The 26,881-nt window shown below is 44.2% G+C and overlaps 1 protein-coding gene across 1 annotated transcript in view; it reads right to left on the reverse strand.

Annotated features, from left to right (window-relative positions):
* Window positions 1-3,188: 3,188 nt before the first annotated feature.
* SH3BGRL2 (SH3 domain binding glutamate rich protein like 2) overlaps window positions 3,189-26,881 on the reverse strand; it is a 53,758-nt gene continuing 30,065 nt past the window's right edge. Inside the window, exons 2-4 of the mRNA XM_084754096.1 lie at window positions 23,445-23,630; window positions 8,342-8,422; window positions 3,189-4,762 (exon numbers count right to left, since the gene is read on the reverse strand). Coding sequence (XP_084610222.1) covers window positions 4,751-4,762; window positions 8,342-8,422; window positions 23,445-23,630 — 279 coding nt within the window. The 3' untranslated portion in view covers window positions 3,189-4,750. The remainder of the gene's footprint in view (window positions 4,763-8,341; window positions 8,423-23,444; window positions 23,631-26,881) is intronic.

The raw sequence follows: 26,881 nt of genomic DNA on the forward strand, positions 1-26,881 counted from the left end.
GGCCCGCTGTATGTTGACATCCTAAGCAAACATGTACACATGAGCATAAAGTCTGCATAAAGATTTCCTCCTGGAGAAATCCGGCAAGGCAAACTGAATCATAGCATTAATGACATTGATTTCCTGTCAAATAATAAACTGATAAGCCTCAAGACACCTCCGGAGATGAGAGCCTCGGAGAGCAGACGTCCCCAAGCACATCTCATGGCTGCCAGACAGGATGTAAACCAGCACACTTACCTTTATTTCCTGAACAGAATAAATATGTGTGTGCATTTCACATTTCCAGAAAAAGCCTCCCAAGACTGTTTGTTCCTGGTTTCTCTTACTTTAAGAGCTAACGCATGGGTTAGAAGTATGTCTCAGTGGTAGAATGCCTACTTAGTATGTGCAAGGCCCTGGGTTCCATCCCCTGCAATACAAACAGAATACCCAGCAACTAAAAACATAGCCAAATATCCAAATAGCAGAGAAGTTTAACACTGGAATCCCATGTTAAACATTCAATTTACTAATGATTAAAAAAAATTTAAAAAGCCAAGTGAAACCACAAGATACCATATTGGACTACACGCCTGGCACAAAGTTGTCTAAAATCCACAAAGACTGTTCTGGATCAGCAGTCCTAAAAATGTTAGCTTTCTCGTGGCAGTTATACCCTGGTACCATAGCTCAAGAAAGCCAATTTACTCTGTCCTTAAAGCTAATGTGTGCTCTTTCTGTGTGCCAGCAACAGCACTTAAGGTGTGGCTCCATCTTGTGTAAGAAGTCTCTTACTTGAAACAGAAGTCAAATGAAAGAATATTCACAGCAAGGTTCAACGGTCAACAATTGAAGGAGAAATGCTATATATTCATAGTGGGATAATGCTTAACAAGGAAAGCTAACATTGCCGTTGGACATTAAAAGGAAGGAGAAGAATAAGAAAAAAATCATTTCTGGTTTAATTCTGTTTATTTTTCTTGAAGGATACATACATGGTGACACAAGGGTAGGAAGGCTTTGATCCACACAAACACAGGATGAGGCTTTCTATATTCAACAGGGACGAGATGGGCACATGGGGTGCCTGGAGGAAGGCAATAAGGCAGGCAGCAGGCATACAGGGGTTCTTCTTATTACTCTTTACACTGCAGTAGATATGTGTGTATGTAGCATATAGTCCATTGCCATGTATAAAATCTAAAAAGTCAGGGTGGTTGTAACAAGGAAACAAACACTAACATTTCTGATAAAGAGCTGTAGGAGTGCTGCCAACTCACCTGCATCTGCTGCTTTTGTCGCCTGCTCTCCTCACCCTACTGTACTGCTCAGACAGCACCAGTCACTGTCGTTAATACCTCCTGGCAGAAGCAGCAGCCACGCTAATCTGCCCAGGCTGAGACCTGGGAACCCCGCCCTTTGGAATCTAGGACACGACAGGCAGGGTTATTTGCTGATTTGGTTTCATGAGTTGACACATTTCTGCCAGCTTACAGACTATTGCTTTTGGCCCCTCCCCCTCTCTCCATCCATGCTGGTGTTTTAAGTTCTGCAACTGTTTCTTGGTGAGTTCAGCCTTAGCCTCCACCTTCAGAAATGTTTTCTTCTGCTCAAAGAAAGGCCAAGTGAGAGAAGTCATGGTCACCTCTGGTGTTTTCTGCAGCCAGTATGGGATAAAGCACTAGAGTGGCTTCAGTGAGCCTGGGAGACCACATGATACATGGAGACCCATGGCTGAGTAAGTCCCACCTTAGTCCTGGGCTGCAGAAGGGCTCTGTGTTCCTCCCAGTGTGCCGAGGAAGCGGAACCTCTCAAGTGAGGCCTCCTTCTGAAGCGAGTGGCCGCATGAGCTCTGTACTGGCTATAGTCTGACCCTTTCATGGATGGGAGCAGAAACTCAGCGTCCTAGCGCAACAGGAAGGATCCACTGAACTCCAGAAGAAAAGCTGGAAAACGGGAGAGACTGGGGAAAAACAAGTCCAGTTTCATAATGCACGTTTTCTGGAATTTATTCTCCTTTAACGCAGAATATAAAATCTGAGATTTCACCAATGCCTTGAGAGACAAACACAGACTGAGAGCAACACAATGACAGAGACTGAAGTGACCCAGACAGTCAGGGACAATTCTATATAAAAGGTATTTTCTAGAAAAACAAAACCCACAAACCAAACAAAATAAAATCAAATAAACCAAACAAAACATAAAAAGCCTTTGGTACCTTTCAATAACAAACAAAATATTTAGATGGTTAAATTCACTAAATATAAAAATGTAAATGTTGGGTTAAGTTTATAAACAGAAAAAAAACTCACTAAAATATATTAGCAACTAAAGGCAAAATACTTTCTCTTTCTTCTCTTTGATTTTAATAACCCCCCAGAATTTGGCAAAGCATTTCCTGAACTAAACTTTCTTCTGGTTTGCAGACACCTAGAAGCATGGCGTTTCATGTGCACCTAATGTTAAATGGCACCATTTGGTCATCAGCAACACATTTCTTTGCCCCACAAGCCTGCAAGATGTCAACATTCTGCCTTGAAATCCACTGACATTACAGCCACGTCTGCACTTCTTTCCTGGGCTTTGAAGACGGTGGCGACCAAATCTAAAGGCAAGCTAATCCAAGGGAATACAAAGAGCACTACTTCAGCAGAAGCAGGCGTCTACAGAGCAAGACTATCTCAAACAACAAACAGAAAAGGGAAAGGAAGAAGTCAGTCAGATTGGTAATCATACAAGACCTAACACGCTCTGCACCCACCACTGCCTGGGGACTGTGGCTGACTGTCTATACTGCGCTTCTAGCCACTGACACAAGTCACTACCACTAATCTCATTTTTCTCTGTTGACTACCCCATGCTCCCAGAAGAATCATGGCAAGAAAATGGTATGCAACTGTGACAGTAACTCTAACAACACCGTCTATTCGGTGTGTTTAACATGGTCACAGTAGGTATAGTATGGCCCACTAAAGACTTACATGCCAAATCGTGATGGCTTTCTCTGTCTCTTCAGCATTGTAGGATTGTTGCTCCTACAATCAAAAACATGCCAAGATTTCACTTTGCCAAATTGGTTCTTGGCACTCACTGGCAAGAGTAGCCTTGATAAATGTAAGCCTGGATGATTTAATGAAGACAGTTTTTAAAATCGCTCTATGTTAAACAGAAATACATCTTGTCAGAAGACTCACAAACTCAGCTTTTGCATCCAAAATATGCTGCAGAACAGGCCACACTGAGTGAAGCTTGGGGAAGGGGTGGCGGAGAGAGCCACTTGTTTACTCTTTCAATTTCTCAAACATTTCCCATCTCAGAATCAGAGTGAAAGGCCCAGCACCATGCTGCTAGAGACAGGTGGAGACTTCAGTCAGCCCAAGTTTATCCTATTCAAAGCCATCAGTATGTCTGGCAATTAACTAAAAAATATGCCAGGATATAGAAACGCTATCTCTGCTCTGATGAAACAAAACTGCTGAGTATTCACCAATGGTCACCCAAAGGCAGCAGGGACTTTGCTTCTAAGAACCATTCAGGACCACGCTTTGGACAACCCCCTTCTGGTCTGTGCTGCTCTGAAATCTGTTGTGCTCAAACACCAGCAAGAATACATGTCTGTGCTAGTCTGAAAACCTGAGACTGAACTGGCCTAAAATATGAACCTAGAGAGTAAAGAGACAACAGTAAGTAACGTGGGAACTCACACAAAACAGCAATCTCCGTCTCTTTTTCCTTTCCAGTGGTGCTGGAGCTGAGGGCGGAACCCTGTGTGTGCTATGCAAATGTTCTACCATCCGGTCCCAGCCCCAGAGGGCTGACACCAAGGGTTCACAAAATATAGCTAACCAAGCATTTCCTTTCTTCAAAAATATAATCCCATTCACAAAATAGAACAAACAGCTAATCACTTTGGGTAGCTGCATTTAAAAATATATGTGCATATGTGTGCAGGTAAAGTACAAGAGCTGAAAATGCCTTTGCATCCAGACACAGCGAACATGCCATTAGCTTACTAAGTAGTGCACTTCTTAACATCTCTCAAGTAGTCTTATGCATATCGCGAGACCTCCCCCGTGCAAGAGATAAAGGAGGGGACATTTTCCATAACAGCAATTCTTTTCTGCCCTGTATATTGGTTGTGATCATTCGATATTGCGATGGTGGTTTTGGAAGCACCTGTAGAAGCCTGGAGAATGTGCATGGGTGAGGGTGTCCATGACAGGAAGGAGCTGAGAGCATCTAACTTCTCCAGCAGGAGTTATGACAAAGGACCAGAGCTACTGCAGCAAGAACCCCCAGTGTCCTTTGTCGGCCAGCATTGCTTTCAAAGACATAACCATCCTGGCAAACTGGCTTCAAGAACGAGGTGCAGGCAGCTTAGGGAGGAATGGGCTTATGCAATACCAGTATTTAATTAAGACTCAGGGTGGGTCCAACGTTTTATCCCTGATGAAGCTGTCCAAATATCGATCAGTCATTAAGAAAGCAGACCTATCACAGGTGACAGTACTTTCAGGTGAGCGAGGCAACTGCAGACAAATCAGAAAATAAGAGAATCCAGCACCACAGTCCTGATTGGCTTAACAAGAAATTCATGCAGTCTCCATTAGTCCCATGTCCTCCAAAAACACCTTTTCCGGGTCAGGCGAAGTTACTGATTGTGTGCGTGGCTTCGTCACAGTGGTGGATGCATCAGGTAAGCAGGTGTGTGTTGAGTACCAGGGGTGCTCCAAAATGCAACTCCAACACCTTCGACTGTTCATCTCTAGGGTTCAGTCTACCAAACAGAAGAGGGGAGAGACAGTTATTAAGCTGCATTGATAAGAAAACTGGCCTTTGGCAGTGGTTTGTTGTTGTTGTTGTTGTTGTTTATGTCAGGAAGAAAGATAGAGGAAGTCATAATGAATCACCCTCTGTGAGTGACAGGAACAAGACCTGGCTTTTAAGCCAGAGCCTCGATTTCACTTGTACCCATTCAACCTGCAAACACGCAAGGAAAAGCTCCATTTTCCAGCAGCCACCAAGTCTCTTTCCTTTGAACATTGCTGTGCTAGGAGCTCACAGCAGGTGGCTGTGACCTCTGGAGCCGCAGAGAGGCACTGGTTCAGGGTCATCTGGGTGAATGGCCAAATCGTTACAAAGCATCATCACCTCAATTGTCCAAGTGCCACTCTGTCTGTCTCCAGGACCCAATTAAACAAATGTCACCAAGATGCCACTGCAACTTGCTCCAGGTATAGCTAAAGAGTGTGCAGTACAACCAGCTGTTACGTATTCTGGAAACCGTCACCTAATGGTGGAGACCTGGAAACAGAAACGTCCCTAACAGGATCTGCTTAGAGTCTATTAGAAAAATGAACTTCATGGCTTTTTACCTGAAAAGTGCTAGTGAGTGAGCTCCCTTTCCTCAGCTAGGGAGATGCCATGGAAACCAGCCACTGCTGACTCCCATCTCTTGGTGTTCCCTTCCGGTCCCTTCCATCTCTCCCCAGCTTTGATGGGTAGAAAACCTCAAATTTGCATGTTAGTCATCCATTTGCTTTTTACTTTAAAAAGTCCTATGCAAGACAAACAGTATGTTCTGAGCCCATGTGTTAGGCCACTATTTAGTGACCTTTGCCCTTCTTCCACTGTGTGCTTTGGAGAGCAGCCCAGTCAGAGCCAGTACACACCTGCCTTCGGGTCATCATCAACCCACTCTCCTACCTACTGTGCAAAGCAATGGCAGATGCTAACGGTCAGCTTCTGTGTTTCCTGGCTGGCTCCCTGGCTCTGTCTTTTACGTGTGCATGCTGCAGGCAGTAGGAGGAGGGACAAGGTCACTTTTGCTATATCACATCTATGGCCTCTCTGTCCAAGCCTTGAATTATACACTTTGTAATTAATTATAACCAATGTGAAAAATAAGCAACTAAAAAGGGGAAGAGGTGCTTACTAGCTCTTACATTTCCACTTGTCTCAGATGGAGATCAAGTGTGCTCTGCTTACTCCATAACTCTGATGGTTCAAGTGTCCAAGTGGCTCTGGTACTATGCCAGGGCTGTGTGCTCTGTCCTCAGGGCTGTTCCCAGCTACTTCAAAGGGGCTAAGACCAACTATCACACTGATCAACCACCACATGAGAATGGACCCTGCCTAGACCATAACTTCTTTACAAGCGCTGAGGATTGTGCCATTTTGTTACTGTTGTTTTGAGCCAGGGTTTCAAGCAGCCTAGTCTGGCCAGGACACCGCTAAAGAACTGAGGAAGACCTTTCACCTCTGATCCCCGCTCCACTTCCGCAGTGTTAGGGTTCCAGGGATGTCATGCTATGCTCAGCTTAGTCAGTGCTGGGGACTGAACACAGCATGTCATGCATGCTAAACAAGCACTGTACTGACTCTATGACAGCCCCCAGCCTCACTGTCTAAACCAGTGCCTCTCAACCTGCCTTGTACACAGTTCCACCTGCTGTGGTGACCCCCCAAGCACAAAGTTATTTTTGTTGCTACTTAATAGCTGTAATCTGGCTACAGTTATGAGTCACCATGTAAATATCTGATACTCAGGATATCTGATATGTGACCCCTGTGGAAAGGTCATTCAACCCTCCCAAAGGGGGCATGGCCCACAGGTTGAGAACCACTGGTCTAAAGACTAGAAACATTAGCCTACTGAATCTCCAAAGAATCTGTACCTTTGGAAAAAATAAGAGCAAAGATGGTGTGCAGACAGTATTTTCTATAAGGTTTTTGACACAGACAATGGTGCCTACTGTTTCCTGCTGCCAGCTGGTAATCCCTGCCCCAGGCTGCCCCCAACCCATGCACACATAGCACCCCACCCTAGTACTCTGAAGATAAATCTGTATTGTTTAGTATCTTTGAGTGAAATATTTTATACAAATACTAATTTCCTAACAAATACTCAAATGTCTGACTTATATAAAAATAGTACTAAGAACCTGTAAATGCTTTCTGTGTGGGTGTGCCTCTGGTAAAAACCTGTGCATAGGAACCACCCACCACCCATCTGCTGGCTTGCTGATGTAAAAACAAATTGTGTTTTTTGGCTCTGTTCTGCAGGTGCTGCTGGAGGGCACCTATTATCGAAGGCCTCCGCTTCCTCCCACAGGTGCTCCAGAAACAGCACTGAGCCCAGGCAGCCTCAAAGGACAGGTGACTTAGACAAAGTTTCCAGAATGCACTGCAGGTTCAGCTGTACTAAAAATAGATACTTTAGAATTCAGCTCCTACTTGAGCTATAGCCAAGCCTCAGTTACTATGTATATAAAGACTGTAAGGCAAACCTGGGAAGTGTCAGTGTGGTTGGCTCTGGGTAGTGAGTTTCATATCTATTTTACACATATTTACATCTTTCTGATTTAAAAAAATACCTGTTACCTTTCTAGCTACAAACCACTACTTTTAAATGAAATAAGCAAACTATTAACTTACTTGATAAATATATTTTTATTTTTAAAGTAAATTTTGTGCTTTATATGGAAATATCCATTATTTCTAAGTCTTTGCACAAGACAAACTCGGGTTCTTCATATTTTCCAAACGACATGGCTCAATACAAAGCCTTTAAAAACACCCAGATGGGGTTAGGAGCTCCAGGTAGCAAGCCTCTTGGCATCTGTGGCATCCATCCTAAGTCCTTGCTGGGAGCGCAGGATTCTCTAGTCTCCCCAGGACTCAGCACCTGCATGTCACCTGTGACTGGGAGGCTTCGAACAATGATCACCTATGCAAACAGCTGTTACGCTCTATTCATCAGTTAAGAAATAAGGACAAGAAGGCCAAGTGCTTGGGAGGCAGAGCCAGGAGGATCTCCATGAGTTCAAGGCTAGCCTGACCAACATGATAAGTTCCAAAAGACACTGTCTCAAAACAAACAAGCAGACAAACAGAAAGAAGGGCAGGAAAAGCTGCACATATTTAGTACAGATGTGATTTTTCACCCAAATATTTTCAATCTGTGACCAAACAAATCATAAACTTTAAAGATAGACACAGGGATAAGCTGTAATGTGAATTTTTAATTTAAATACAAATTAGGTACTGATTTTGCTACTTTAAACTCCTATTCAAAGAATAGCGGTACAAATTAAAAGTAAAATAAGATTCTGATTTAAAGAGGGTAAAGACCTAAGGGAGTTAAAGGCTGTGTGTTTAACACTGCAGTCTGCACTCACCCGCGGGACGGAACATTTAAGAGAGCAGCTGTACCCCTCTCACCCATTCAGCCTCACTCCCTAGGGTTCTCTGCAGCAAGATAAACTCTGCAGCGAGAGTACAGAGGGGTCAGCTACCACGGATGCTGGAGCAGAGCGCAGTGGGCTACCAGCTCGAGTACAGAAGGTTAACCTACCGTGGATGCGGGTCGTGGCTTCAGGCCTAAGAATGAAAAGACTGTGTTGCTTTCCTTCGACTCAAAAAAGCTGTCATAGTCCTAGGAAAAAAGGAAGGGAAAATAAAACCAGTGAGCAACGGCAAGCAATTATCCTTATAGTTGATGCTTTCAAAAAAAATGCTGTGTGGAAGTAGAAAACAGTGTACCGCCGCTCTGCCAAGGTCAAGGAAGAACTACATTCATGCAGTGGTGTCAATACACCAGAGCACCTTTGAGTAAGAACACAGATGTAACCAAAGTTTTTGTCTTGTTTTGTTTACCCAAAACTAGGACAGGATTAAAATTTGGCAGCAGAAATAAAGGAGCAAACACACTCCTTTTTCTTCATGTGTCAAACTAGAATTTTTTAAATTTTTCATTTATTCTAATTTATTCAGATTACATCCCAATTGTTATCTTCCCATTCCCACCCTACCTTCCTTGTTCACCCTAGTCCCCTCCCCTAGACCTCTGGCAGAAGGGGACCTCCTCCCCCACCATATGACCACAGCCTATCAGGTCTCATCTGGACAGCCTGCTTCCCTTTCTCTGTGTGCCACTGGGCAGGTGTCCCCAGCAAGGGGAAGTGATCAAATGGGAGGGGGCGCACCAGCACTCATGTCAGAGGCAGTCCCCACTCTCCCCACAGCCATGGAGAATGAGCAGTCCGTTGGCTAGATCTGAACAGGGTCTAAGTGGACTTCATGCACTGTCCTTGGTTGGTGCCAGGGAGGCCTGCACAAACTGTGAAACTAGAATTTACCTGAATACACTCACCCTGACCTTAGATTATACCCTGGTTGCTAATATGGAAAGGCACATTCCAAAGCCATGCTTGATACTTTGATATCCAAGACTTTAAAAAAAAAAAAAAAGTCACTGGTAAACAGAAAAGTCACAGGAGCCTGCAGGTGTCTACCTTAATGTGAGAGTTTCTACTCTGTTTCTCAGGTGTCTGTGGACTGGGTCAGAGGAAAGAAGAACAGTGCCTACATGTGACAGCTAGTGAGTGGGAGAGCTGGCATCTGTCTATGCTGCACCGCCCTTGAACTTCACACGCTCTCTGCACTGTGTACAGCATCAGCCCATGCGTCCTAGTCGCTGAGCACAACAAAGGGGCGTGTGGCCGAGCTGAGCTAATGTTATTATGGGGCTTTTAAGTACATCCGAAATCTAAGTCCTTGTAGATGCCTCGATCTCATAAAGCCTCCTTTGGCTAAACATGTTTGAATTATCCTACTTGGTTCTGTGGACAGCCCCTACTAGCCAAGTTGAGTCTCACAGCCTTAAAAGTAGCTCTGAGTCTAACCTGCAGTCACCTTGGCCCCGAGTTTCACAGTAGCTACTTCTTTTGTCGTTTGCGGACCATAGTGAGGAGTAATATGTCTGAAGGGAAAGGCTCCACATGTTAAGCAGAAGTCTCACAGATAAATAGAGTTCACCATGCAAATGGCTGAGATAGGGACACTGGGTAAGAGAAAAGCATGGGACGGCAGGAAGCTGGCAGGCTGCCTGGCACCACTATGCTGGGTTCTGTACGATTTTACCTTAAGTACAAAGGAAACTGTAACGGTTTTGTACAAGGGAACAAAATGATCTCACTTCTATGACAACACTCAGTAGGCATGTGAAAAATGTCTCAGGAAAGGAGAGCGCTGAGAAAACTAGAGAGAACACTAAGGGGGTACGTGATAATTTAGACCAGCAATGGTGGCAGCCAGGATCAGAGGCAGGAGATGTGTCCCAAAGGCAGAAACTGTGTGTATGGTATGAGTGGATGTGGGGGAGGCGTGGCCATGCCAGAACACCTGAGGAAGGTCAGAGACAGAATGACTCTGTGAGGCCTAACTTCCAGGGACAGACTCTGGTGGTCAGGCCTGCACAGCCACCAGGCTTGCCAGACCTGCTGAGCCATCTAGCCAGCCCAGAAAGGAATTCTTCAAGTCAGTATTTAGCTAGTACATGATACATTTCCGCTTACTCATAAAACCTGTGTCAGCTGGGCAGATCAATTGTGTTTAAGTACTGACCAGTTTGTCATGTGTCAGCATTTTACCAGCTCTAAAAACTTTTGCTTTCTGACATTCAAAGGCTTTTGTGAACCCTGCCGAATCCTAAAGTATGCAAAAATAAATATGGTTTTTGGTCATGTTTGGACAAAGTGAATTATTGAAAATGTAAAAATCTAGAACATTTTAATTATTTAATATTCCTGTCAGAAACTGTATGATCTGAAATTGTTTAAGAGTTAATACAGTCATAGAATTTTAAAAAGGATATCCTCTTAAAATATAGCTTCTTATATTATAACCTTAGGCCATAAGAGAACAATAGTTAATGCTTTCTCATGAAATGTGTTTCTTTGTCAAGCTTTTAAATATATTTGTGTGTGTGTGTGTGTGTGTGTGTGTGTGTGTGTGTGTGTGTGTGTACTGGAATGCCTCCTGAAGATGAAAAGTATTATGAAAAGTATTACAAATACCCACAAGCCTTTAAAAAGAGGCCCTCTGAATTCCCTATAGCTCAAGGGCAGTCTTTGAAGCTGCTATCTGTAAATGTGTCTACTGAGTAATCCTCTCTGTGACTTCAGACTATAAAGACCAGCTAATACTGACTCTGCAAAGGACACAAACACAGAAAGCATATTCAAGGTTAAAGTGCCTGGGTTAACAGCTGATACATTTTCATTACAGTTAAGACAAAAGATGGAAGAAAAGTCATCGCTGCAACAGCTAGGAAAGGAGAAAGCAATCAGTCTACATGAGTCAAAGGAAAAGCTGGTTTATCCAAATGGAAATTTTTTTTCGAGATTAGGGTTTCTCTGTGTAGCCTTGTCTGTTCTAGACTCAACTTTATAGACCAGGCTGGCCTCGAACTCACAAAATATGTGCCTGCCTCTACCTCCCGAGTGCTGGGATTAAAGGAGTGTGCCACCACACCCAGCCCAGAAATTATTTTTTAAAAACCAACTTTTGAAGGCTATTGGAACTGCTGCTGCTGCCGCTGTGTAACACAGATGGAAGTTCCTGCTGAAATTCTCTCTCCAGCCTTAGTAGCCTCCGAGCAGAATCTCCAGATTCTGGAGATTCTGGGCTAAGGACTGTTAACGGCATATTCTATGTTATGAAACCTTGATTTAGAAAGAAAAAAAAAATAGTTGGCAGACCCAGCCCTGGCAGAGTAGACAGGTAAGGTGCAGCTACCTCAAACCCACTCCGGTCAGCTGTTTGTTCTTATGCCAGACCCTAATGATGTCCAATTCTGAAATCATGTTTAGTATTTCTGACCAAACTGGCTAAGGATACCGTGCAGCATGGCAGTCACCAACTGTCTTGTCTGGATGCAATCTGAAAAGAGGCTGGCAGGGGCAACATGACAGTTGCACTTAGGAAAAGCAACCGGCAATAAAATGTAATCATCACCAAGAATGCACAGCATTACAACTGGACTGGTAGAGAAAAGATCGAGGGGAAACTGAATCCCAAAGACAGATGAGCAAGGAGGCCTTCTGCAGAAGCTGTGGGTCTCAGAGGATGAGCACTGTGCCGGGGAAAGAGGTAACGGCAAAGACCAGAGTGGGAAGAGATGCACTAGCAAAGGCAGAGTCAGCCATCTATCCTGGTGCAGTTCCTACTAAAGCTCCAGAAGCCAGGTAGTCACTGTGGAAGAGCAACACTGGCCTTCATGTCTCTAATTCTCTCTCTCTTTTGTTAGCAGTTCAGACAGTCCAACCCCCTTACACAGTCTCTTTGCTTTCCTACCCTGTGCAAGTCCATGGTTGGGGGCGACAGGGGAAAAACGTTGTACCATGTACACTGGATCAATATCCTTGGCAAGAGTAAAGATGCTGTACCCATAAAACAAGAACAAGACATTACTTTTAAAGGAGAAATAAGACAACACAAATTAAATTGGATGGCTAAATTTTTTAAAATGTGGAAAAAGAATGGTGTAGAGCTAGAAAAAAAATGTTTATCCAGCTAGTGACAATAAACTCAAAAAGGCTATTCACCTGCGTACAACAGCATCAAGGTTAACAGCTGCAATGAAAAGTTGCGGGGCTTTTTTTTTTTTTTTTAAGCTAAGACCACTAAATCCTGCAGGCAAATGGGAAGAATGCAAAGAGTCAAAGAATTACAGAAACTCTCCTAAAGGAGGAAACTCTCCCAATTGTCAGACTGAACAGTCCTACCGACTGCTGCTGTGCAGAGCTCTCAGGTGGCAGATTCCAGAGCTCAGGAAGCAGACAAACAAACAAACAAACAAAAAGCTAAAGCACAAAACTTCCAGATGGAGCAAACCAACCCAAGGAACAGAACCCACAGACACGAGCATCTCAGAGGTCAAGAGAGAAAACCACACTCTCAAGGACCCCAAAGAGGCCTCCAGCCTGAGCATCTACTGGGCACACATGACTGCTTCCAACCAAGAAGGAATTACAGGAAATGAAGTCACCTGTTTGAACAGAATATAATTTTAAATCTCAAATTCTGTGGCAAATGAATTATCCAGTAAGAATAAACATGAAAAAAATAAAAAGACAACAATCAGAATGTTTTACAAGATAGATACACAATATAATGCTATTGAAATATTTTTTTATCAGTCAGAAGTCTAAGCAAATAAAAAGAAATATAAGAAAGAGTATAATCCTTGCATCTTCCCCGAAGTGGGAGTGAGTGAAAGTGTTGGGCTTTGTTAAGAGAATCCCAATACTGACATTTGCATCACTCTCTTTAAGCCTCGGGGACTTCGGAAGGTAAGATTATATGTCCCTCCCTCTGGCTGCTCACATTGCTAAACAGCTTTGTAGAATAGTATTTACAGAATTACATCAATATAGGACACATTTATGCAGCAGTTATAGCTACAGACGTGCATCATGTACAAATGTATATTTATCAAAACGGAGAAGAAATGAGAAACTGTAAGAAAGCCAGTTTCCTACTATCTTTCAAAGAAAAAAGTAAATACCATCACATCTTATAACCAAATAATATAGAAGATGAAACGGAGATGGAAAAAGCAGACAACAAGGAAGCAAAGCTGTGAGAAGGCGGCAGTATCTGGGCTCAGCCCTGGGGCAGCCCATAAAGGGAGTGGGCAGGAAAGGACCTTCCATTTCCGATCCTCTCATAAACAGGTTTTGGTGTCTCAACATTGCTATTAATTGGCCTTATTTTTGGCACAGTTTTATTTTCTTCATTGCCTTTAGTTACAAATAAATGGCTTAGAAGAGTAATGTGAACAGAAAGGAAACCAGCTATCTGGACATGAGTTCAGGCCACTGCAACAAGGCTGGCCTCAAACCTGCAGGACGAAGGCTCTCGGCATTCACGGCACGATCTATCATCTTCATGACAGTCACATCTCAGGGACTCATCACTGTACGGTTTTGAGGCAAACATCTCAGTGAGGTGAAAATGGGAGATTAAACATTTATAGACGGCAGAAGAAGAAGAAGTAAGGTTAGAAAAGAGAAAGCTGCAAAGAATGCCAATGCCAGCTGCTGAGCGACAGGCGACCGTGAGAATGAGTCACATGCCCTGCTCCCCCAGTGTCCCCCAATGAATGCGGAAGGGTGCCATGAAAGAACATTTGCAGCCACACAGCTGATAGAGAAGGCTCTCCTTGACTAGATAACTGGGCTTTCACACAGACGATGCTGAAATACAACACGATTTTAAATTAACATGAAGCTTCCCCAGAAAAATATGTGTGAGATCCATAAGCTTCTAATAGAGGCGATTTTAATGGATTTCCCTGTAAGAGTTTACAAGTAGGTTCAGTCGACTTGCTTCTAATGCATCTGGCTCTGAGCTTTATAAAACGGAAATGCATCCAGGTCTTGCAGAGACACTGTACTTGAGAACCACTGTAGCTGCAGACATAGGCATGCTCCGCTGTGGTCGGCACAGGCTCACCTCCTTTTACAGGAAGAAGAAGGGAGGCAATAGATAATACTGCTGGACAGTTACCCTCTCTGCTCCTCCTCCAAAGTAGCCTAGTCAGGTTCAGCCAAAGTCAGGTAACATGCACCTGGCCTCAACAGCCAAGGCAGTACGTAGAAAGCAGGCCACAGTGAGCTCCAAGGCACTACTGACATAAACTGGGTAATGGCTTATCATCCCTGATTGGTTAACAAGCAGTGCACCCAATGCTTAGCACACATTTAACAGTATAAATGCCATTTAAAAGAATAAAAAACAGTCAGCAATTTTTAAGCATTAATAACCTTTAAACTGTCTAACCGGAAAAGTCAGTTTGTCTGTATTTCAGATAGGCTGTCTTTTGTCATCAGGACCCAACATGAATAAAGGACTTCACTCTTAAGAAACTAGTAGTATTTTACACCCACTACACAACCCACGGTCAACTCACACCTGACTGAGCGTAGCATCTGCAGACAGACCTTCACGAATATGCAGGGACTACTGAATGCTATCATGTCTTGTTCTTTGGTGGTTAAGCCACAAACTGATTACTGTGATTTTAATCCTGAATGAATTTCTAAGTGCTAGCTTTTTAAAGAAGGGGGGAAGGGAATTGAGGAATTCAACAAAGCCACATGACAAAATCAGCACAAAAATGTCAGCTACATTTTGGCACAGAAACAGCCAGCTGGCTTCATTTGTGCACAGGAACAGTCAGCTGCATTTGTGCACAGGAGCAGTCAGCTGCATTTGTGCACAGGAGCAGTCAGCTGCATTTGTGCACAGGAACAGTCAGTTGCATTTGTGTAAAGGAACAGCCAGCTGCATTTGTGTACAGAAACAGTCAGTCAGCTGCATTTGTGTACAGGAACAGTCAGTTACATTTGTGCACAGGAACAGTCAGTTACATTTGTGCACAAGGAACAGTCAGTTGCATTTGTGTACAGGAACAGTCAGCTGCATTTGTGTATAGGAACAGTCAGCTGCATTTGTGTATAGGAACAGTCAGCTGCATTTGTGCACAGGAATAGTCAGCTGCATTTGTGCACAGGAATAGTCAGCTGTATTTGTGCACAGGAACAGTCAGCTGCATTTGTGTATAGGAACAGCCAGCTGCATTTGTGCACAGGAACAGCCAGCTGCATTTGTGCACAGGAACAGTCAGCTGCATTTGTGCACAGGAACAGTCAGCTGCATATGTGCACAGGAACAGTCAGCTGTATTTGTGCACAGGAACAGTCAGCTGCATTTGTGCACAGGAACAGTCAGCTGCATTTGTGCACAGGAACAGTCAGCTGCATTTGTGCACAGGAACAGTCAGCTGCATTTGTGCACAGGAGCAGTCAGCTGCATTTGTGTAAAGGAACAGTCAGCTGCATTTGTGTACAGAAACAGTCAGCTGCATTTGTGTACAGGAACAGTCAGTTACATTTGTGCACAGGAACAGTCAGTTGCATTTGTGTACAGGAACAGTCAGCTGCATTTGTGTATAGGAACAGTCAGCTGCATTTGTGTATAGGAACAGTCAGCTGCATTTGTGCACAGGAATAGTCAGCTGCATTTGTGCACAGGAATAGTCAGCTGTATTTGTGCACAGGAACAGTCAGCTGCATTTGTGCACAGGAACAGCCAGCTGCATTTGTGCACGGGAACAGTCAGCTGCATTTGTGCACAGGAACAGTCAGCTGCATTTGTACAGAGGAACAGTCAGCTGCATTTGTGCACAGGAACAGTCAGCTGTATTTGTGCACAGGAACAGTCAGCTGCATTTGTGCACAGGAACAGTCAGCTGCATTTGTGCACAGGAACAGTCAGTTGCATTTGTGCACAGGAACAGTCAGCTGCATTTGTGTACAGGAACAGTCAGCTGCATTTGTGCACAGGAACAGTCAGCTGCATTTGTGCACAAGAATAGTCAGCTGTATTTGTGCACAGGAACAGTCAGCTGCATTTGTGCACAGGAACAGTCAGTTGCATTTCTACACAGGAACAGTCAACTGCACTTGTACGCAGGAGTTAGCTGAATTTCCACACAGGGAAAAAAATGGAGGGCTGGAAGAGAAAGAAGGTGGAGAACAGCTTCATAAAAATACAGTGTTTCCTGATACATCTAGTCTGGAAGATAAAGACGTGTACACTAAAAATGACATGTTATGAAAACAACCAGAGATACAGTAACTGAAAATCCTGAACACTTAATTTTGTTAAGATGTGAATACCAAGGTACAAACTACCAATGGAGCAAAATCCCTACTAAAATCCGAAGAGCAGGTTTTTTTCCTTAGAAACAGAAAAAATAAAAATAAAAAGCCCCCAAATTCCTAAGGAATGTGAAAGGAGCCCAAACAGTCAACACATTTAGAAAAAGATACTTCCTGAACCAACTATTTTGCAAAGCTATGATCATCAAAACAGTATGACACTGGTGGAAAGAAAAATATATTAGCTAGTGGCACAAAATAGGGAAGCCCAAAAGAAACCATAAATGTATGTTCTAATGAGAGGACTCATACCACTCGGTAGAGAAAGGATGCTCTCCCAAATTAACAGTACTGGAAAGACTGGATGTTCTTGTGCAACGAAAGTAAAGTTAGTCCTCAGACAAAAATTAGCTCAGAACATTAGATGTCTAATTAAATCTATGGTCCAAAATTTTATAGCTCCTGTAAGAGAGCCCAGAGAGGAGCTACGGATATGTACAGGTGACAGATACAAAGAAATAGTTAACTGGTACATTAAACTGGAAAACTTTCACTCACTGAAAGGTACAATCAACCATGAGAAAAGTCAAAACATCAACAGATCAGATACTGCTGAAGGATCATGATGCAGAATATATAAAGAACAGCCCCAACTCAACAACAAAACCTACTAATGACTGAAAGGGAGGAAAATGCATTGACCAGACATTCCTCAAAGGAGAGTCTGCAATAGAGAGGGGGAACAACATCACCAAGTCAACAAATTAATCACCAGTTATGTAAACCATACCCACAGTGAGGTAATCACCTCATACCTATGAGAGTGTTCAACACACACACACACACATACACACACACACACTAAAAATAAGATATGTTGATAAGAATATGGAAAAGCTGGAACTTCCTGGCTCTGTTGGTGTAACAGAATAGAAATGGGTTCTTTGTCTATCCCCCCAGATAGATAGATAGACAGACAGACAGACAGACAGACAGACAGACAGACAGACAGACAGACAATCTAAAACTACCATGTAATTTAGAAACCCCACTTCTGGTCATAACTTCTGGCTATAAAGCAGCTGAAAGCAGAATCTCAAAAGACTATCTTGAGCGCCTGTGCTTACAGCAGCACGCCTCGAAATGGCACAGGAAGAGAAGCAACCCAAACACTACTGATGGATGAGTGAATAAACATAATGGAATCTACACAGCCTTTAGACTGATTAGCATAACATGGATGAACTTTGAGGACATTATGCTAAGTGAAAGAAGACAGTCGCATAAAGGAAAACACTGCATAACCCCACGTATGTGAGTTTTCGAACAGAAAGAAGGTAGTTACCAGGGCCTGGGATGTAGATTCCCATCCTGCAGCCCAGCACCCCAGGGACCATGTCACTCACAACAATGTGAATAAATTCAACAATGAACTGCACACCTTAAAATGTCTGAGGCAGTAAATTTCATGTGTTTCACAACACAGAAGAGTTTTTAACAGGAAATAAACATATGTGATGATCCAAACCATCTGTGTGCTAACAGGGAAGAGATGAGTGGAAGAGAGGATGTTTTCCTCCTGTGGAGAGGCATGCTCATTTTTAGTGCATTACACACATCAATTCAGAGAGAGAAAAAGGCTTAAAACCTCAAATGGGAGAGCTAAGCTTTCCAGACTCCAAATTAGACATTAAAACATATCAAACAACCTCTGTCTTGGGAGGTTCGGGAGGAGTCAGTCCCATCACCTGACTCCTGCCTCACAGTGAGATGCTGCAGTGAATCAGGAGCACTGGGACAGCCAGCAGAGCTGCACCAGGTTGCAGTCTTGGTTGCAAACACTCGACAAGGATACTGGCTGCGGGAAGAAATTTATGGAGGTATAACACCAGGTTGGGGAGGAAAAAAAACCTACCACAGCTGTAAAAATAGTTTTAAAAACAGGAGGAACTCTTGTTGCATCAGTTGGAAAGAACATTTTCAGGCCACACATCAGGGTTAGCTATAAAAGCCCCAGCTAAGCCCGGTCCCCATCCCTCCTACACAGGCCCTATTGCAATGAGCCTTCAACAGTACCCTGAGTTTCTCCATCACTCCCTTGGTTCCAGGGAGTGAGGAACTGACAGTCATAGAAGCTTGTTCAAGCAGTAGAGACTTCTCAGGAGACAGGAAGTCCAGATCCTAAACATAAGAGTCACATGTCCACACTGTCACCAAGGAGGTGCTTACTCTAGGTCTCATCCACTTAAGCAAAGTAAAACATTCCCAGGGACTCCTGGGTACAACAGAGTGTTTGGTTCCTGTCACTTGCAACATGACAGTGTCCACAAGATGAGACCCTCCCCCCCAGAAACCACCAGTGGGAAACAAGGTGCACAAAAGTAGGTAGAGACATAAGTCTACTGTTACATGTCCCTCTGACGCTCTGTGAAGGTCATAATTATTTGACCTTGGAAAGAGCAGACATCGTCTTTAACACTCCTGCCCTAGCAGACAGATGACAGGATGCTAGCAGTAGCTGCTGCCACTTCCACCTGGGACTTTTGCTGCTGAGGCAGAGGCGCAGCCATTGATCTGGCACAGTTTAATCAATGTGAAAGCCAACTCCCACACAGTCTACCTGAAGAAGCTCCATACCTGCTGCGGAGCAAAGGAACAGAAAAGCTTAGATGTCAGAAAGAGGTAAAAAGAAGAATCAAGTTAATCTTATTTTATAGTATTATAGTCCTTTATTCACTGGATACAAACCCCTGTTCTAAACCCTCAGCAGACTGCTTACCAAGACAGGGGCAATGGTGTCTCTAGCACCTTTCTCTCAAAAGGTCAACAAAACACGGAGTTTAAAACCAGAAACAGAAGCTCATTTTTTACATAGCTAAAAGCATCAACATCCTAAACCTCACACAGGCAGGCAGTGAATGGGGAGATGGTGGTAGATGTTAGTGAACAGAGAACAGCCATGGCAGCAACAGCAGAAGCGAGCCACAGCGTCCAGGGCACAGTCAGTGGATAACCCGGCTACTGTGAAGGCCTGGGCAGCAGAGATGGAAAGACTACATAAATGGCAGTTCTGTTCCCAAGATGCCTCACTCTCCTCTAAGAAGTGAAAAGGAATAATGAGCAGACATGTCTTCTGGAAGCGAAAGCTTTACAAATGTGGACATTGAAGAAAGGGACTGCAAAGAGATGGTACATAAACACATGACAGAGACCTTCCCACTCCGTCACTCTGCAGTGCTAAACCATTGTGTGTTCCCAAAACAAGAGACAGAGGGCCCATTCTCTGATGAATTCAAGTGTCATCTGAGAAAAGACCTACAGATGCGGCAACAGAGCCCACAGGAAGCAGGCTGACGGGGGCTCACTCATTCTACATCACTGCCCGCCCAGAAACAACCTGCGTTCACACACAGACACATGTGCAGATTTCTACACATGGATAGAAAAGTGTCCCATAAGCATTGGGGAAAAAACAACCAAGCATCTAGGGGGTGGGAGGGAGGGGACCTCAGTTACAGACCCAGGAGGAATAAGGCCCTCAGCCCAATCCAAGCACCAAGATAAAAGAGGGGAAGAGAGTGAGAAAGAAGAGAAAAGGGAAAAGGGAAATGGGAAAAGGAGGAGAAAAGGGAAACTTGAAGAAAAATGGGAAAGAGGAAGGGTGTGTAGTGGCAAGAGGCAGAGGAGGAAGAGGTCAGTGTGGATGAAGGGAAGAGTTGCTACAAAAGAAAACTTCAAAGAAATTACTGGGTATCCTCGCTGAACTCTGACCTTGTGTCATACCACAAAACATAATATTTAAAAGGGAAAGAAACAGAACAGGAAGAGGGGTGTGTGTGACATACTCTACAAAAATTAAGACACAAGTTGAAGAAACTTCCCTAGAAAATAAAGTCAAAGAGACAGGTACAGGAGGAAAAGATAAAAACACCACAAAATCACTCTTAAAAGTCCAATATCCAATGAGTGGGCACACAAGAAAACAGAGACAAGAAGGATGTTTTCAAAGGAAATATTAGAAAAGTACAGAATAAGTTGTGCTTACAATTTGAGCAACCAATGAACTTTAGAAAATACTTCATTTACTGGTGACTCACCAAGCAACGCTGGAATACACAAGTATGCAACAACTCTTCCAGTTCTGCATAGCAGAAATGGACAAACACCTGCAGGACCATGGGAACAACATTTGGCATCTGACCGACATCCCTGAGAACCAGATGATAATGAAGGAACAGTTACAGTCCCCCCCCCCCCACATCCCCGCCTAGAGTTCTATGCCTAGAAATGACTCCACAAACAAACAAAACAAAGGCCTTTTCATAGCAGTAACCTCCCAGGGAGAAACAGCCACTGGCTTTTATGTTACTATTTTATTAGGCTAATGCGAAAAGCACTATAGTTTTTGCACTGCTGCAATTCATCATTTGATATTGGAATACATTCTTAAATAAATGTAGCTATATTATACATAACTTTTACACCCATTTCTATCTTCCTTTATTTTGCTAGTGATTTATTATCAGGAGTCTGTGTTACATTATAGAACAGAAACATGTTACATAAATAGCAAGCAAATTCAGGTGATTTCTTACTTGAATTCAAAATGGATGGTTAAGGAGTAGAGACAACGCTGAACATAACAAAACCTTTGTTGGGGACTGCTAATGAACATATAATTAGGCAATGCTTCAACAAGCTTTGCAAAGGAGACAGAGCTTTGAAGATGAGGGGCATAATGGTGGCTATGGGAGTTGACAATGACCAGTTGAGAGCGCCTGCTAAAGCCGATCCTCTTATCACAGACAGGTCAGTGTGGACCATTTGGTGGCTATCTGGCACTGAAGCTAACTTGAAAGGTAAAAAGGCTTGCTAAGAGGGTGCCTCATGAACTAACCAAGAGAAAGACAGAGAGACACACAGAGACAAACAGAGAGAAAGACGAGAGACAGAGATACTAGAGAGAGAGAAAGAGAGAAGGGGAAGGGGGAAGGGAGGGAGGGAGAGAGAGAGAGAGAGAGAGAGAGAGAGAGAGAGAGAGAGAGAGAGAGAGAGACTTGTCATTTTGAACCACTGTCCTGTCTTTGTGATATGTGATGAAAAGTAGCGCTGGCCAGCTTAGCATTTAGACTGAGGCGCTCCAAAGCATGTCCCCAAATCAAGTTTACACAGAAGAAAAGGGCACAGTCACAGGTGTCTCTGCCAGACTGATCACTACAGAGAACATGGAAGAGGCTCTGTCACCTGAAAGGTGGCTCCACAAGTGGATGAGACGGACAGCAAGCTTCCCACACTGTCCACAAGAAAAGACCCAACTCCCAGTACCAGTGCCACCTGTCACACAGCCAACGCTTCAGACGCTGAACCTACTGGGCTATGAAGTTTTGCCTCATCCATCATAGTAACTTGACACTCAGTGCTTCAAGGATCTTGACAACTTTCTATGGAAAAAAACGCCTCTAAGAGCAGCACAATAAGGAAAGTTTTCTGTAAATTCATTAAATCCTAAGGCACAGATTTTTACACTACAGGAAGAAGCAAACATTTCTTACTGGAAAAAAAATGACAAGTCAATTACAGTGGTTTTATTTTTGATTAATAAAGATACAGTGGAGCCTAGACACGATGATTTAAAATTCATGCCCTAACCTGCAACTCCTTTGGGGCCAACCCAATCCTTGTAGCTTTCTTCTGAGCTGCAGTTTATCCGCATTTCAACTAGTCCCTCACTTCAGTCATCGAGCCACATAGAAGGTACGCACTGGCCATCGTGAACAGTGTGCACCTTTTGTTTCTACACTTCTCCAATAAAGCACAAACTCACGATGCTGCAACAACAACTCCTAGCCTTTATCTTCACGTGATAACTTATATGAGAATAGCTTTGGAAACAGTCCCAATCTTTGCTCAAAGAGCAGAAACCTATAGCTGATGCGTGGCTTGGAGGTGGTGCGCCTACAGAGAAGAGGGTACAACCAAAAGCTGAGCCTGGCACGCACGCCTGCGCTCCCACCACCTGGGAGGTGGACAAGATCAGGAGTTCAGTCCATGGTGAGTTTAAAGACCAGAAACTGGGGCTTAAGGCGACAAGACACTTTCCCCAAGTGCCATGGACAACATGCAGCAGACAGGTGACACGGGTGCAGGACTCGCTGTCATGGGACCATGATGGCTGTGTGCAGATGCTTCTCAGATGTATGTTCTCATTTCCTACTCTCTTCTCTGCCTCTACAGCCACCAAGTGTACTATCACCCACTTTTCCACCCTAGTGACAACCCAGCCACTGACAGCATCTGTGACGCCCCGCGTTGTAGTTCCTTCAAAAAGGATTGCAATCCCAAAATAAACACATGTGTATGGAATTTGTAGCTGTGGCTAAAGTCAAATCCCAACCTACTCAGTTGGAACAAGCTTCTCAGATTTGTTTCTTAACCTAAGAAATAAGCCAGGTGGGCTACTCGACAAAACTGACCAAATTTTCTCATACACTGCCCAGCAGGAAGGCACCCAAACAGACTTTAGCTGTTCGCAGCAATCCCTCTGTTGATAATCTTTTTTTGAATATGAGCTCTGTTTTCTAATCAGCTCTCACTGGGGAATAATGATTCAAGAATAATTAGCTCGTCCAGCTGGCCCCCAAATGCTTTAATGAAGAGACGTGCTTGAAAAGTCAGAATACAATAGACACGCTCTCCACTTGCTTTCCGAAGCAGAGAGGGACAGGACAGATGACTGACAGGCACCCTTGAACTCCTTTACAGACCACACAGTTCTCTAACAACCCCCTGTCTGTGATGCTGAACCGGTAACTGCTCTGAGCTCCACTCTGCTAGGCCAGTGACCCTGAAGAGGTGCTGCACGAAGCTACTGCCTTTACTGAAGAGGATCTAAATGCACGGGAGGGTATCACGCCATGGGTAACAAAGGGAAACAGTTCAGCCACTTACCCCACAGTATCGGTCCCCATTAAATATCTGAGGTGGCAGCGGGTTGCCCTGCGCAGGCTTCTTCTCAGGAGGGACGTTTTTGTACATCCACTGCCTCTGCTCTTCCGACATGGTGATGTCCACCTCCTCAAACTCTATCTTGTTTGCTTCTAGAAATCTCACCACATCCTGCTGCTTCTTCTTGATCTAAAGAGAAGATAAACAAAGAGAAATGCTTACCTGATGCAGTAAGTGTGTGTTTGCAGATTCAACTAGTCTAGACTCCCCCATGGTCCAAGGAGATGTGCACTGCGGCCCTCACTGTCTACCTTGGACAGGACTGAGCCAGCTCTGATGCAGTGAATCTTACACCCAGACATCCCGGAAGGCTAGTGCTCAACCCTGTCTGCCTACAAGGACAGGGGATGAGGTGGCAGTTGAGATGAGACACTCACTGCCTTAGTTCTCGGCAGGCCATGGCCACTCCCTATCTCCCGCCTGCTAGAAGCTGACACTTAACAAGCAAGAAAGCTCCTGCTGCTTAGGACCATTTGTATGCTATGCATATCCCATCTGAGGTGGACACTTCGGTGACCAGCGAGAGCACCAACATTGTTACCCCTCTCAGACACTCTGCAGGTATAATCATGATCAGAGAATGATGCTTTCACCAGTTCAAGAGAGGAAACACTGCTCCTCACTTCTGGGTAACACAAAACCACAAACACCTCTCAGAGAACTGTCTTAACCCCTCCCTCCCCCCAACCCTCCACGATTCCCTTTCCAGTCACTAGGGGTCAGCATGTCTCAGCCGCTTCAGTGGCCTTCCCAATGTAATGGTATGCATCCACTAATGTACCTGGGGTGCCAGTATTCAGTGTCTTAAACACAGCGAGTTGAACATAAAGCATGGCTGCCTTTTCTAAGTGATTGGAGAAGACGCCGTTTTAAAACCAGAGCTTGAAGAACAAACTCTCACACAGATTCCCTCTGCCTCCATTCCCAGACAGCCCTGAGAAATCACCAGCAGTATGTGACCCTAAGGTTGGAAATCTGCAATACACTATAAGCAAACAGCTCTCCCTGATCACTGGGTCCATGAGTGACTAACATGATGGTGCGGTTATACAGACGCAGATAAAATGCCAGCAAAACAGCACCTCGCGCAGGTACGTGGATCTGGGAATTATCCAAATAGATAATGAAGCCATCTTTCATTTCTGAAAAAGGTGACTGTTTACCCTCACATCAGATACATAATTTCAGAAATGCTCTTGTATTGTTTAGAAACTTTAACCCAAGGGGGGGAAATTACTCAGTCAGCTTGAAAACTGATTTTATTGCTCCTACAGTTTATTGTCTCTACAGGTAAGAAAACCAAGGCCAAGAGTGGTTCTCCAGTGTTTGATTAAGGTCTGACAGCTGGTGTGCTGGTAAAACACTCAGTGCATCCTCCCGCCTTACAGCCTTCCTTTCTAACCCTCCCTCTGCTCTGAGGGACCATGCATACTTCTAGGCAGGCACTTTCTTCCATGATCTAGCTTCTTGACTCTAAAAAGCCTCCGAATTTTGAGATCATAACAGTGGCCTATAGTCCTATTAATACTAACCCACACAACACATGTCAAAATCCAGGAGTGGGACTAGAGCCCAGCTTTGTTGTTGTTGTTGTTGTTTTGTTTTTTGAGACAGAGTTTCTCTGTGTAGCCTTGGCTGTCCTGAGCTAGCTTTGTGGACCAGGCTGGCCTCGAACTCACAGTGATCCACCTGCCTCTGCCTCCCGAGTGCTAGGATTAAAGGTATATGTCACTACGCCCAGCCTAGAGCCCAGCTTCTTAAAACTCCCCTAACCCTCATAGAGGGTCCCATAACAGGTTGCTGGGGGTGGGGTAGGAGGTTTTGAACTTGCAGCAAGCCACATATTAATTCAAAACCTGAGGTGTTCGTGGCAACACTGGGTTACTGATGCACGACATCACTGCATCCTAGGTTGTGAACACACAATATGTTCTGTGAAGGCCCTCACAAAACTCAACACCAACAAACGCTGCCTAAAGCACCGTGGCTGGAGACTGCTGTGTGTTGTGAGCTGCAGCACTAATCTCACCCCTCACCTCCCAGCAGCTTTCTCCTAATCCCATCGCTTTAGACATCAGATCTAGACACATACATCTGAGGGGACACAAACGGTCCACAACAGCATCTTTATAAAGTGCTCCCAGTGTAGCTCCCAATACTACCCCAGGTTAAAAGCCCTGCGAGTAAAACTTGTGATCCCCCTGCCTCTGCCTCTTCAGCACATCCTACTGGCATGTGCAACCACAACAGACACAATGAGGAAGCTCAACAGTCAGACTGCACAGGTATTTTTCAGGCTCTTGATGGACCTATGCTAATCTGCGTTCAACAAGGCCACAGCAGTCTACAGGACCACGAGCTGTGCTCAAGAGTGGCCAGGTTTCAACACCCTCCCTCTTTAGTGACAATAACTCAGAATACTAAAACTCAAGGACATTAACAAATTCAATTTCAAATTCAAAGATATCATTAACACTGACCGTGCTCAGAAATGAAGGGATAACTCCCGGACAACAGTGATGATTGACAGAGTCTGTATAGAGTAAAAGGTAAGAAAGACTGCCTCTGCTAACGTTACTATTACTGTGATCAGAGCAAAAGCAACTTGGGCAGGAAAAGGCTTAGTTTACTCACAGCTCTATAAAACAGTTCAACATCAAAAGCAGTGAGGAGAGGAACTCACTCAGGGCAGGAACATAATGGCAGGAGCTGATGCAGAGGCCATGGAGGGGTCCACCGGCAATGGACTAGGCCCTTCCCCATCAATCAGTAATTTAAAAAATGCCCTACAGGCTCGCCTTGACCCTGATCTTCGGGGGGTGGGGGGTGGGGGGGCAGGGGGGGCATTTCCTCAACTGAGGCGCATTCCTCTCAGATGACTCTAGCTTGTGTCAAGTTGACATACAAGCAGTTAGCACAGAGATGATCTATATTTTTAAAAGAGGCACAGCCAGTTCTGTGCTTCAATGGGATAGGTTTTTGGTTTTGTTTTTTGTTTTATGGTTTTGTTTTGGTTTTTGGTTTTGTTTTGTTTTTTGTTTTTTTACTGTATCTACAGCTTAAGAACAAAAAAGAAAGAGAAGCAGCCCTCCTGTGAACTGTTAGCACTGTTCTGGAAAGATCTATAAGACGGATCAATAGGTTTCAAATAGTGTAGGCCAGGCTAATTTTTGTTTTGTTTGTAAAGAAAAACAATGAAAAAAATCTGGGAACATATTTGTCATACGGAAAAGAAGAATGGGGTGGGGATGGAAGGACCCGGAGGATTCAGAAGCCCCACAAAGAGACCATCAAGGCTGGCGGATCTGGATTGGGGGCGCTGCACAAACTGTTGCACCAAGGACAATGCATGTAGTAAACCTAGACCCCGTGTTCAGATC

Source organism: Acomys minous, assembly GCF_964271855.1.
Source record: "Acomys minous genome assembly, chromosome: 13".
NCBI classification, from domain to species: Eukaryota; Metazoa; Chordata; class Mammalia; order Rodentia; family Muridae; genus Acomys; species Acomys minous.